Below are 13,410 nucleotides of genomic sequence, written 5' to 3'. Positions count from 1 at the left end.
CCCCCTTAGCAGCCCCCCACCCCGTTCCCTTTGCAGCCCCCCCTCCCCCTCTGCAGCCCCACCTAGTGACTCGGACAGCACAGGGTCCAGGTGCTGCCACTTGCCCAGAGCAGTCCGCCCTCCCCTGACTGACAGCTCTGACTCCACTGTGGGTTCACCTTTTCGGGAGGAGGGGGGATGCCTTTGTGATTTCGCCTACTTTCTGTAATCTCCGGGACCTAGCATTTTTGAAAGGGAGGCTCCCAGAGCTGACTGTCTACCAAACGGCCAGAGCCACTAGCATTCCTGTGAGGCACGGGGAGGGCACTCCACGATGCTCCCCCAAGTCAGAGCCCCATGCTACCAGTCTCCAGCACACAGACCCCCATCCTAAGAGAAGGGAAACCTCTTGGCGGTGGGGATCACAAACAGAACAGGGTCTCCATCCTTGGAGCAGAGAACCCAGGAGACTCTTCAGGTAAGTTCTCTCTCCCTTCCCCTCGACCACCCTGGCCTTCTCCAAGTGCCCGCTCCTCTGCTCACCCCAAAACATTAGCACCCAGGGTTTGCCCTTGGCCCTCCTCTCCTCACGACTTGTCTGCTCACCCATGGACTCGCCAGCCTGCCAGACTGCCAGCCTTGCACTCACGATTCTCAGACCTCACCTCCAGGCCCCTCTCCTGCTGCCTACTGGATGGCTCCACCAAGACGTGTCCCTGACCCTCCATCTCCAGGCCTGATTCACCGTCCCCCCAAACCGGCCCTCCACTGTGCTCCTCTGTGAGGGGCACTTTGAAGGCTCCCCTGCTATTTCCCCAAGGCTTTTTGCCCCTGCTTTGCCGTAGGACACCCTCCCCCAGCCGTCCCCCAGACACAGGTGCCCCGGACTCGGCTCCAATGTGAAAGCGTCTGCAGGCCCCCCACGTGTTCCTGCAGACGCAGACCCAGCTCTGGGCCCTACCCCCACACAGCTCCTCACTCCACCAGGGCAGTCTCACTGCACTGGAGCCATCCCACGCCTCTCTCGTCCCCTCACTGGGCCGGGAGCTGCTTTAAAGTAATCCCAGCCCCAGGTCTGGAGCCTGACACAAGCGAAGTGGTGATGTCAGAGCTCAACCTGAAAACTGGACAGACACTCGCCAGGCAGACGAAGGGAGAAGGCCTAGCAGGAAGTGGCTACCATGCGAAGGTGGAGAGCCGGAAAGGGTACAGCAGCTTAGGAAAAGAAACACTCCTCAAATGCAGCATCACAAAGAAGGCGGAGCGCCTGGGAAGATGCCACCAAAGGGAAGATGCTTCACTGACTCTTGAAAGGAGAAAGGAGCGTGTCGGGTCAGCGGGGAGGGAGGACAGAGAAGCACCATCATAGGGGGAAGCACAGCATCAGGACCCGGCATGTGAAGGGGCAGGCTGGAGCCACCCACACCACCCGTCTACGCTTCTAACAACTCCCAAACACGGCTCCAGTCTGGACTTCCCTTCTAAGCCAAACCCGCATGTCCAATGCCCTCTTCAAATGTCCATTTGGATGTCTTAATGGAAATTCATACTAAACAAGTCCACACTGAAGTCTAGATAACCTCCCACACAAACCACCTGCCCAGAAGCCGTGGAGTCTAGCCCCTTCCCTCCTTCTCACCTACTGTTCGCACCTGTCCTGGTTCCCTGTCAATGCCCTGCTCTGCCCACACCTACTCTGTCACTCCACTGTGGGTGACGGCCCTGCTCTCGCCCAGCCAGCTCCACTTCTGGCCTGGACCACAGCATCCAACAGGGCTCTCCTACCCTCTTTTCCCTTGCCTACACGCCACACTCCAGCCAGCGCTCGTCCTAAAGCGGACCACAATGCACCCTCAGAACCCTAATGGAAAATCCAAAATTGTAAACAGAGCCACGTGGCCACACAGGCCTGCTCAGAGCCTTCCCGCCCCTGTCCCTCTGCCTGGAATGTTCTTTGGCTTACTTGACTAGGCAGTTCCTTTCATCACAAAACAAGAGAGGTCCCCAGTCAAACACTTCATGGAAGCCCAAACTTTTCTTTCAGAGCTCATGTAGTCTGTGATTACACAAAGATGCTGTGCAGTGGTCAGGAACATGGACTCTGCTCTGCCCCTTGCCAGGCGTGACTGGGCACGACCAACTTCCCTGGGCCTCGTCCTCCTCACCTGTGAGAAGGGGCAGAACCACCTACACCGACAGGGGTTTCGTGAGGATTAAGTGAGTTCGTGTGTGCAGAGCACAAGCAAGCCCTGACAGTATGTTACCTCCGACTCCGTGTAGCTACTTCTTTGAGACTCATCTTACCCAGCCAGCTGGGGGTCCTGTTAAAGCAGGAGCTGTTGTTTGCGCTGCTGTCCACTATTCCCTAGGGTCTAACGCTGGGGGACACTCAACAACACTGCAGTGCGACGGATCGGTTTTACACGGCCTTTCTCGCCATGCATGGTCTTGTAACTCCCACCAAATGATTGGGTGGAACTACGCACATAAGGTGCTTTTGGCCTAAGATCAGGCTAGAAAGGTAGCAGGGCCAGACCCAGAAGGGCCTGGAAGCCACAGGGAGGAGCTTGGGTTTTATTCCAAGTGCAGTGGAAAGCCAAGGACAGGCTTTAAGCAGCGAAGGGATGTGGCCGGATTTTACTTTTTAAGAGCCACATTTGCTGCTGGATGGAACATGGATTGCAGGGGGCCAAAAGCAGAGGTAGGAAGCTATTGCGAAGATTCACATGATTCAGAGATGCTGGTGGCCTGGACCAGTGAAAATTGAGAGCAGCTGAATTCAAGCAATACTCTGATGGAAAAGCAGACAGAATCCACGGATAAACGGGGTGGACAGCGTGGGGTTTCGCCAGAACAGCTCTTACCTTTCATCTTTAATAGCTGGTTGAACAATGGTGCCATTTACTGAAATCAGTGACTGAGATTTGAGCAGAAAAATAAAGAGTTGTACCTTAAATGCCTTAAATGCTTATGTGACATCTCAGTGGAATCACAAAAATAGATTCACAAGAAAAATCTGTGTGGAGATACACATTTGGGAGTTATAATCATACACATATTATTTAAAATCATGGAAATAAATGAGATTGTTTGAGATGGGAAGTGCCAAAATATGGCTAGGCCCCTGCCCTGAGGAGCTCAGCACTTAGAGATTAGATAGGACAAAAAAGAACCCAGTGACATAAAAAGAAAATCAGAACGCCCTGTCAAGCAACACAAGAAAAGACAATGTTTCAATAGGAGGAAGCGATCAACTCCAACAAAGGCTGCTGCTCCAGTAAGATAACACTGTTAGAGTCTGTCGGATTTGGTACAATAAAGGTCGTGGTTGATTGAGAAAAGAGCAGTTTAAGTGTAGCCGAAGCCAGGCTGGGCGGGCTGAGGAGAGGAAGGTGCGAATGTGGAGGGGACAGCTCCCTAGTAGAAGTCGTACAGTGGTTAAGCGCTCGGCTGCTATTTAAAAGGTTGGCGTTGGAACCCACCAGCCGCTCAGCGGGAGAGAGATGTGGCAGTCTGCTTCCGTAAGGATTACAGCCTTGGATACCCTATGGGGCAGTTCCACTCTGTCCTATGGTGTCGCTATGAATCGGAATTACAACCGCAAAGGGTTGGCACGGCTGTCAAATACGCAACAACGATTAATGCTGACAGGATGGAACATGGCAGTGGCTGGAAAGTGGTTTGAAAACCGGCCGTAAGAAATCCTTTTACACAATGACCCAGATCTATCACACACACATACACAAATCTGCACACAATAACTAAAACAAAATGAACTCTAATACTTTCTAGTCTGCTCTATTTCGTCAGTGAAAAACGCTGGTCACAACTCAATCGACTTCATGGCTCACTAATGGGCAGCAACCTGCAATTACGACTCCAGGCTAATTTCACAAGATGACTTCGGAAGACAATGATCGGGTTGGGAAAAAGAAGCGGTAAGGAGCCTGAGGACAAGCGAAGCCGGAGCGCCGGAGTGGCCACCAACGTGGAGGCGGCGGCGCCCACGGCCCAGCCCGCGATCCAACCCGCTCGCCCCGCGCCGCTCCCCCGCCGCCCTTATTACCTCTTCCAGATACTCGCCCAGCTGGGCCGCCACGTCCACCTCCCAGTTCTTGGTGAGGTCACGGATGGGCTGCAGAAGATGGGCAAAGCGCGCCTCTACGTCCTCCATGTCCGGGAGGGGCTGGGCGCGCGGCAGGGGCGGGCCGGGACCGCAGGATCGGCTTCCGAAGGGGGCCGGTGTCTTCAGCCCGCCGCTAGTTCTGGCGCCATTTTGCTGTTCCCGCCCAGGAAAGTACGTAGCACGCGTCGCCGCGCGCATACCTATGGCGTACACGCGAGGCGAGGCCCGAGAGGGAGACAGGCCGCGGCGCGCGCTGCAGGTGGGGCAGGCGCTGGGGCGGGGCGGAGCCAGCAAAGCGACGAGACTTGCAGTTGCCTCCGGCGGGCTGGGGCGGGGCGGGGCCTGGCGGCTCGGGGCGGGGCCTGGGGCGCTGGCTGGCTCTTATCCGGCCCGCCGCGTAGCGGACATGGCGGGCTCCCGGCTCCCGCAGCAGCTCTTCCTCCAGGGCGTGGCCGCCGTCTTCATGTTCGCCTTCGCTTCCCTCTACATGCAGATCCCGGGTGAGGGCGCCGAGGGCGGGACACCCCCCGATCCGCGCTCGGGGCCCTGTGTCCGCTCCTTGCCCCGGGCGACGCTCCGCCGTCGGGGGGGCGGGGCACAGGAGTGAGGTTCAGGCCTTAGTGCGTGGGGTAGGGGGCAGCGGTTCGTATCCTGCTGGCCGCGGGGATGGTGGGGATAGACGTGAGAGCAATGGTCCGTTTCCCACACGTTTCCGGGTTCTGATCTGGGGCGGGGGGCAGAACCTGACGGGGCGGGAGAAGCGTCCGCCCAGATGTGGTGGGGCATGTGGAAGGGAGGGCTCTGACCAGTAGGGGAGGGGAGCTGGGCTCTGCTGGGTGGGACAACCCGAGCTAGGGTGTCAGGTGAGGGGTAGGGAGGTCTGCAGACCCTGACCTGGGGTGGGGGTCCTAGCCTGCAAGGACAGTGTCCTGGTCCTGACATGCCCTCTCACAGGCCTATATGGTGCCGAGGGCATCCTGCCGGCTCGGAGGACACTGCGGCCGCAGGGCAAGGGGCGCTGGCAGCAGCTGTGGGAGATGCCGACGCTGCTGTGGGAAGTGCCGAGGCTGGGGCTGGACACCGCGCAGGGCCTGGAGCTGCTGAGCCTGCTGGGGACGCTGCTGGCCCTGGGCGCACTGCTGCTGCGCCCGCTGCGCCACCGCCTCACCTACCTGCTGCTCTGGGCCGCCTACCTGTCAGCCTACCAGGCAAGTGGGGCCACCTCCTGTTCCCCACCCCCACGTCTCTGCCCAGCCCGGCACCCAGACACACTCCTTTGCCCCCTGACAGCGCCTCTCCCTGCAGGTGGGCCAGGTGTTCCTCTATTTCCAGTGGTGAGTGGCTCCGGGCTCGGGCTGCAGGAGGGCTGGGTGAGTTTGTCTCATTCTGCAGGAGAACCCTCTGAGGGCAGCGACTTCGGTGAGGGGAGCGCTCTGTACTCTTTTCTCTCCAATAGGGATTCCCTGCTCCTGGAGACTGGCTTCCTGGCTGTGCTGGTAGCCCCGCTGAGGCAGACCCCCCTTCGCAAGCAGGCCCCCCAGGGCGGGCCGACAGGAGCCACGCCCCACGAGGACCTCCCCTTTTGGCTAGTGCGCTGGCTGCTGTTTCGGCTCATGTTTGCCTCGGGCGTGGTCAAGCTGACCAGCCGCTGCCCCGCATGGTGGGGGCTCACCGGTGAGGATCCTGGCCTGGGACTGGGGTGGTCTGGGAGCTCCTGCCGGCCCTGATCCTCTGCCTGCCCGTTCGCCCTGCAGCCCTCACCTACCACTATGAGACGCAGTGCCTGCCCACACCCGCTGCCTGGTTCGCCCACCACCTGCCCGTCTGGCTGCAGAGGCTCAGCGTGGCAGCCACCTTCCTCATCGAGATTGCGGTGCCACCTCTGTTCTTCGCCCCGCTCCGCCGCGTGCGCTTGGCAGCCTTTTACTCCCAGGTGGGCGGGGCTCAGCTTCGAGGACCCAAGCAGGGCCCTACCTACTTAGCACTCCGGGACAGGGGACAGCGACCGCAAAGACAGGGGCGTGTAAAGGTGTAGGCCTGCGGTGGGGGGACTGCAGCTGTGTTGAGGATGTCCGTCTCTAGGTCAGCAGGGGCCCGGCGGGGAAGGGCCACTTACCATGTGCTGAGAGCAGGAGCACTATGGAAGAGTCAAGCAGGGGCTTAGGGCAGATGAGGTGGAAACAAGCCAGGGGATGGAGAGGAGGGTGCCCTTCCGAGGCAGAGCAGGCAGGGAGGGCTGTCTGCAGTGGAGACCCAGGCGGAGGTGGTCAGGGTGTACGTGGAGGGGCCAGGTGCAGCAGACTGCCGAGGGCTCCAGGGGCAGGCAGCCTTCGGAAGCTCTGAGCGCAGACCCCCCCACCAGGTCCTGCTGCAAGTCCTGATCATCATCACGGGTAACTACAACTTCTTTAACCTGCTCACCCTGGTGCTCTGCACCTCCCTGCTGGACGACAAGCACCTGGGTGTGGAGCGGGGCCGTGGCCGCCGCACAAAGATGCCCACCTGTAAGCTCCAGCCTATCCTCACCCCACTGCCTATGCCCCATGGCCCCTGCTCTAGCTCCACCACAGCCCCCCAGCTGCCAGTCCCCCACCTCCATCCCCCGTCAGCCATAACCGCCCTCCCCACAGCCTGGCCCAAGGCCCTGCTGACCATGTTGGCCCCCCTGCTGGAGCTGGCCGTCTATGGCCTGCTGGCCTACGGCACCACCCACTACTTCAGCCTGGAGATGGACTGGGAGCAGCGCGCCATCCACTCCAGAACCAGTGAGCACCCACTGGGGGTGGGAGGGCAGGCTGTTCCCCCCACACCTGCCTGCCCTCACACCTGCCCCGGCCCCCTTCCCTGCAGATTTCACCTTTCACCAATTCTCCCAGTGGCTGAAGGCAGTGACCCTGCCCACCATGTGGCTGGGCGGGGCCTCCCTCACCTGGGAGCTGCTGACTGCCCTCTGGAGGTACATGGGCCAGAGACGGGGGGTGGGGGTGGCCACGGTGTGCCCGCAGGCCTAACTGCTCTCAGTTCCCCCCAGGTGGACACAGGTGCGTGGGTGGCTGTGGAAGCTCTGGTCTGCGGTCCAGCTGTCCATCTTTGGCATGGCCACAGTGGCCTTATTCACTGTCAGCCTGGTGGGTAGCTAGGGGAGGAGGGCGTGGGGAAGCAGGGCTGCACTGCAGGTGCTCAGGGCCGCACTGAGCCTCTGCCCACCCGCCTCTAGGTACCCTACTCCTACATGGAGCCGGGCACCCACGGGCGCCTCTGGACCGGGGCCCATCGCCTCTTTGGTGCCGTGGAGCACCTGCAGCTGGCCAACTCCTATGGCCTCTTCCGCCGGATGACCGGTCTGGGTGGGCGGCCCGAGGTGGTGCTGGAGGGCAGCTACGACGGACACCACTGGACGGTGAGCCCCCCGCGGATGGGCTCCATGGTGGGTGGCCGAGTGGACGTGGGCCCAGCTGGCCACTATCTGCGGCCTTGCACGTGACAGGAGATCGAGTTCATGTACAAACCCGGGAACACGAGCCGGCCACCGCCCATCGTGACGCCTCACCAACCGCGCCTCGACTGGCAGATGTGGTTTGCGGCGCTGGGGCCACACACGCACAGCCCCTGGTTCACCGGCCTGGTCCTCCGACTGCTGCAGGGCCAGGAGTCTGGTGAGGGGGCCGGGGCCGAGGTGGAAGGAAGAATGGATGGAGGGTGGGGTAGGATGCGGAGGGGGCAGGGCTAGATGGGGGTGCCGTGCAGGTGGGGGAGGGCCGGGATGGAAAAAGAGCGGGGATGTGAAAGAGGATGGCCAGTCACAGGTGGGGCGACCAGGGGAGGGTGGGGATCTGGGGCGGCCAAGGCTGAGCCTGGCTCTCCATCCTGCAGTGATCCGCCTGATACAGAACGACCTCACCAGGTACCCCTTCCACAAGCAGCCACCCACCTACGTTCGCGCCCAGCGCTATAAGTACTGGTTCTCGCCACCTGGGGAGCAGCAGTAAGTTGAGGCGCTGGGTGGGTGGGGGACCCGGCCCGTCCCCACACTGACCGCCGGTCCTGCTGCAGCCAGTGGTGGCACCGTCAGTGGGCAGAGCAGTTCTTCCCACCTGTGGCCCTGGGGGACCCCACGCTGGAGACACTGCTTGCGCAGTTTGGGCTTCAGGTAGGAGGCATCAGCTGGCTGGGGGAGGCTGGGGTGACCACTCTCCCTGGACCGCCCTCACTGTGGGCACCTCCTACAGGACAAGAGCCCACCACGACCCCGCAGCACCAGCAGCCTCCTGCCCCAGGCCCTGCACTGGGTGCGGACCCAGCTGTCTCCCCTGAAGGCCCCCACCCTGCTCTGGGGGCTCCTTGCGGCCGTGGGGGCCATCAGGGTGGTGCAGGCCCTGCTGGCCCCGAACTCCCCACCCCCCAGCAGGGAGGAAAAACACAAGGCAGCCCCCAAGAAGGAGCCAGGAGCTGCCGGTGAACAGGCCACCCCAGCCCCGGACAGCTGCAGCAGCGGGGCACGGACCCCCCGGCGAAAGAAGTAGCTGTGCTCTGTTGAGATGGGTGTCCCCATGGGGGCAGGGAGGGTCCCCCAGTGGCTCCGGCCTCCCCCCAGCAGCACACAGCCAGCCGCAAGTGCCTTAACCAACCCTGCCGTGGCAGACGCAGACGGCGTACTGCCCACCACCCTTGTGGTTTGCCGGGATGACCCTGGCTCCTTGCAGCTCTCAGGACCACCTGTCACCCCCATGCCTCCCACGTGCTCCCTGGCCTGAGCGATGGGCCTAGGGCAGCCCGTGGCCCGGCAGCGCCACATCACAGCCCTTCCCCCAACAGACCTTGCAGGCGGCGGGCAGGAGCCCCTTCTCCTCGGGTCCCTGTGTGAGGGTCTGAGTCTGGAGTCCCGAAGAGGCAGGGAATGAGGCTGACTTGCTGAAGGAGGAGGCGGAACAGTGTTTGGATCTATGAACCAATAAAGGCATCTTTTGTGCTAAACCATGTGTCTAGTGGTCCGAGCGGGGCCCCTCCCTGCCTCGTGGAGGCCAGCCAGACCTCTGTCCAGCTAGGCACTGGCCTGAAGTCAGGTGGCTCTGCGTCCCAGCCCAGCATTCTCTGCAGACTGACAGATGGATGCTGTCAGGCCTCCCAGCCCCATCCTGCAGGGCACAGAGCCAGGCCATGGAATGTGGCCCAGACCTGTCCGAGGGAACACAAGGGCCAGGGAACCTGCCAAAACCCGGCCCCTTCCTTCCCTCCACTCCAGCAGGTCGGCAGCACTGGACTGACCTAGGCAAGGCACCAAGGGACGTCAAGGCAGCTGCCACAGGGCATGTGATCCAGGTGGACAGGAGGCCGGAGCAAGGTGCCCACCCTGGGCGCTCCGGGGAACGGAGGGGGGAGGCAGGAAGGGAGGATACACTTAGCAACCTCCGCCCTCCAGTTTGGAGACCTGGGTAGGTGGAGGCATTGCTTCTGGGAGGAGGACGCAGGGAGCCTGGGGTGGGGGCTAGGTCCAGACTTCTGCTGGTTCCCGAGGTCCATGACCCTTCCTGGGAGTCGGCCCCTCCATGGGAAACTCGCAGCCCAGCCATCCTGCCCCTGCTCTGTCCTCGTCCCCCAGGACCCCTGGTCTCCCCCACAGACCCCTGGGCTGCCCCATATGCCCAGGTCCTCTGACCCCACCTCACTGCTCCCTCCAAGGGACCCTGTGCGCCTGGGGGCGGTGGCTTCAGGAGGCCTGTGACTAGAGCTTTCTGATGCCTTCAGGGGTTCTTGTTGGCTGCCTTAGAATTGACGCCCAACTCAAGACAACCCCATGCACAATGGAACGAAACCCTGCATGGTCCTTCACCATCCCCATAATCGAGCTCTTGCACACTGATAATGTGACCTGGAGGTCTGTCGGTGCTTTAAAACAGTTGCTGTGTGTCCTCAAATAATTCCAACTCATAGCGACGCCGTGTGACAGAGTAGAACTGCCACATAGGGTTTTCTAGACTGAACTTGACAGGTACTTGTCTGTCAGTTTGTAGTACTGGGGTGGCTTGCGTGTTGCTGTGATGCTGGAAGGTATGCCACCAGTATTTCAAATACCAGCAGGGTCACCCACAGTGGACAGGTTTCAGCTGAGCTTCCAGACAAAGACAGACTAGGAGGAAGGACCCAGCAGTCTACTTCTGAAAAGAATTAGCCAGTGAAAACCTTATGAGTAGGAGTGGAACACTGATATAGTGTGGGAAGATGAGACTCTCAGCTTGGAAGACACTCAAAATACAACTGGGGAAGAGCTGCCTCCTCAAAGTAGAGTCCACCTGAATGACATGGATGGAGTAAAGCTTTCGGGACCTTCATTTGCTGACATGGCATGACTCAAAATGAGAAGAAATAGCTGCAAACATCCATTAATAACTTGAATGTGGAATGTACAAACTAAGAATCTAGGAAAATTGGAAGTCATCAAAAATTAAACACGAAGGTTGAAGGTAGATATCCTAGGCATTAGGGAGCTGAAATGGACTGGTACTGGCCATTTTGAATCAGACAATCATATGGTCTACTACGCCAGGAATGATGACTTGGAGAGGAATGGTGTCGCATCAGATGACAGAACGGCGGACAACCACACAATACTGGGAATCATGGCCCAGACAAGTTGACACACATATTCAGGGCACACAGTTCAATCCATAACATTCCACCCTTTGGCCCCCCAAAATTCATGTCCTTGCCAAAGTAAAACACCTTCACCCCATCATAGCAAAAGTCTTAAATCATGTCCAAGTCCAAAATCCAAAAAGTCCTCTTCATCTGTGAAATCTAGAAAACAATTTACCTGCCTCCGAAGTACAACGGTGGAACAGGCACAAGCTAGACATTTCCATCACAAATGGGAGAAATTGGAGGGAAGGAAGGGATAATGCACGGTTTAAACCACTGTGTGGTTTAAACTCAGGAAAGGTGTCCATCAGGGTTGTATTCTTTCACCATACATATTCAATCTATATGCTCAGCAAATAATCTGACTCTACCCAGCCCCTCTGAATGTCGGGGCACGGCAAGTACTGACTGCTGCCCCCTCCCTCTAGGCCCTCCCTGAGCAACATCCCAACACCCGGGGAGCTTCTGTGTGCATCCACTTGCTGGTGCAGGCCAGAACGCCCACCCGCCTCCCCCCCCCTGCCCAAGTCCCCGCCAGCCAGTGAGACTCACCCATGACCCCCATCACGCCCACTCAACTTGGGTGTGGGAGTCAGCCTGCCAGAGTTGGTCCTGCTCTGCCACCTACAACCAGGCGACCTTGTCAGGTCAACACCCTGAGCCTTAGTTTCCCCGTCACGGAACGGAGCAGACAAGAAGAGTAGCACCTGCTGATGATGGCGTCATGGGTGATGGATGAGGGAGGGTGCACAGGTTGCCCTGCTGTGGTCCACAAGGCCTTCCAGGCTGCAGGTAGCATTGCAGGCCCAGCAGAGACCAGGAATTCTCGGAACTTGATTGAGGCAGTCACAGCACAGACGCGGAGGCCAAGGAGACAGGCCTGGAAATTGAGCAGCCTCCCAGGGGTGCAGACATCCAGACCTTGGGGACTAGTCAGGTCCTGCTGCCATCACGGACACAGGGCTGTGTGGGCGCCCAGTGGGCACGGCCGACACTTGCTTCAGATCTGGAGTCCTGGGTGGCTCCCTCTGGCTGCCAGAGTAACACCAAGCTTCTTGCCCTTTTGGCTTCTGGGTGGTACAAACGATGAATGCACCTGGCTACTAACAGAAGGGTGGGAGGTTCGAGTCCACCCGGAGATACCTTGGTTCCAGAAAATCAGCCACTGAAAACCCTATGGAGCCCAGTTCTACTCTGACACACATGGGGTCATCATGAGTGAGGGCTGATTTCATGGCAACTGATTTGGGTTTGGATTTTTTTTTTTTTTTTTTTTTTTTTTTTTGACGTCCATAGAGGGAGGTGCAGCCTTGCCTCCCACACAGACTCAGGAAATCCCCACTGGAAGGGGATTCAAACATGGCCCACCCCTTTCCTTGGGGCGCCAAGATCCTTATGAGTCCGTCATTCCGTATTTATGCCCCTCCTCTCAAAACAGTGCTCTCACTTAACACAGCATGATGGTTCTCCCTGCACAAAAGGCACTCACCCCACTGGTGAAGCAGGGGTTGGGTGGTGGGGATGGGGGATGGGGATGGGGGTGAGGGGAGGGAGTGGGGGGCCAGGGGGCAGAGGGTGGAACATTGGCACCCAAAGCTCGTTGGGTCCTGCATCCAGCACCATTTCCAGGCTGGGGGTTGATGCTCACCCCACAATAGTCCGCACGGTCCCATCCCAATGCTCTGCCATTCACAACTGAACTGTGAAGTTGTTAGCTGCCCCTGAGTTGGCGCCCAGCTTGTCTCAACCCCAAGCACAATGGAATGAAACGCTACCCAGTCCTGCGCTGTCCCCATCTCATCAGTTGGGGATGGGGCCATCGTGATCGATAGGGTTCTCGCTGGCTGATTTTCAAAAGTAGATTGCCAGGCTGCTCTTCCTAGTCCGTCTTAGTCCGGAAGCTCTGCTGTGACCTGTTGAGCGTCCCAGCAACACGCAAGCATCCAGTGACAGATGGTGGTGGCTTACCATGAGGTGCATTGGCCAGGAATCAACCGGGTTTCCTGCGTGGAAGGCGAGAATCCCAGCACTGAACCACCACTGACCCCGAACTGTGCAGTTACCCACAACCACGGGGAGAAAGGAGAGGAAGGAAACAGAAAACTGATTCACATTTCAAGGACAGAAGGGAAGTGAACATGGTGGTGCTTGTTTCTTCGTCGGGTCAAGGCTGGTGTCCACGGTGTCCTCCTCCTCGTGCCACTCCAAGCCCCGTCTGAGGGGGGGCTTCAGTCTCCCAGTCGCCCCGGCTGCAGTTCTGGGACGCATCTGGAGGTCGCTGGAGTCTGACCCGCCTGTGTCCCCCAGCACCCTACTAGGCGCCTGCAGCCCTGTCTCCTTGTGGTGGTCAGCATCGGCCCCTCCAGGGGGCACTTTAACTCTTCACTTTCCTGTTCCTCTAATAGGGTGGGGTGCTCAGAATAGCCATGTGGCAGGGCTGTGTCCAGGTAGTGGACGGTACTGCTGGAGGGATCGTGGTGGGCAGGGAAAGCCAGTCCAAGTCGACACACAGGAGTGCATTCCTGGTGGCATATTGCCACCGTCATCAAGGAGTATCCATTGCTCGTTGGTCCCGGGGGGGGTTCCATGCTGGGGGCTCTGGGCTGGCTGCGAGGGTGGCTTGTGACTGTGGTGAGAGGGTATACACGCTGTCACACCCACACATGGTT

The 13,410-nt window shown here is 59.2% G+C and overlaps 2 protein-coding genes across 6 annotated transcripts in view; one reads left to right on the top strand and one right to left on the bottom strand.

The window, feature by feature from the left end:
• Positions 1-4,269, bottom strand: part of NCAPH2 (non-SMC condensin II complex subunit H2) — a 10,447-nt gene extending 6,178 nt beyond the window's left edge. For 3 of the 5 annotated variants that reach the window (XM_023734636.1, XM_023734637.1, XM_023734640.1), the window contains exon 1: positions 4,046-4,269. In XM_023734636.1, coding sequence (XP_023590404.1) covers positions 4,046-4,153 — 108 coding nt within the window. In that variant the 5' untranslated portion in view covers positions 4,154-4,269. The remainder of the gene's footprint in view (positions 1-4,045) is intronic. The other 2 variants (XM_023734638.1, XM_023734639.1) reach the window with 2 other exon arrangements.
• A 224-nt stretch (positions 4,270-4,493) lies between these two features.
• On the top strand, positions 4,494-8,628 carry LMF2 (lipase maturation factor 2). The gene is made up of 14 exons (XM_004380026.2): positions 4,494-4,605; positions 5,060-5,313; positions 5,411-5,439; positions 5,562-5,779; positions 5,860-6,038; positions 6,468-6,609; positions 6,736-6,870; positions 6,956-7,061; positions 7,137-7,233; positions 7,323-7,505; positions 7,593-7,761; positions 7,979-8,090; positions 8,159-8,255; positions 8,335-8,628. Exons 1-14 carry the CDS (start codon positions 4,512-4,514, stop codon positions 8,626-8,628), a joined length of 2,109 nt encoding a protein of 702 aa, XP_004380083.1. The 5' UTR covers positions 4,494-4,511.
• Positions 8,629-13,410: the final 4,782 nt, after the last annotated feature.

The sequence above is a fragment of the Trichechus manatus genome, unplaced genomic scaffold (assembly GCF_000243295.1).
Source record: "Trichechus manatus latirostris isolate Lorelei unplaced genomic scaffold, TriManLat1.0 scaffold00069, whole genome shotgun sequence".
Lineage (NCBI taxonomy): Eukaryota > Metazoa > Chordata > Mammalia > Sirenia > Trichechidae > Trichechus > Trichechus manatus.
This window is presented reverse-complemented; position numbering and strand designations above follow the sequence as displayed.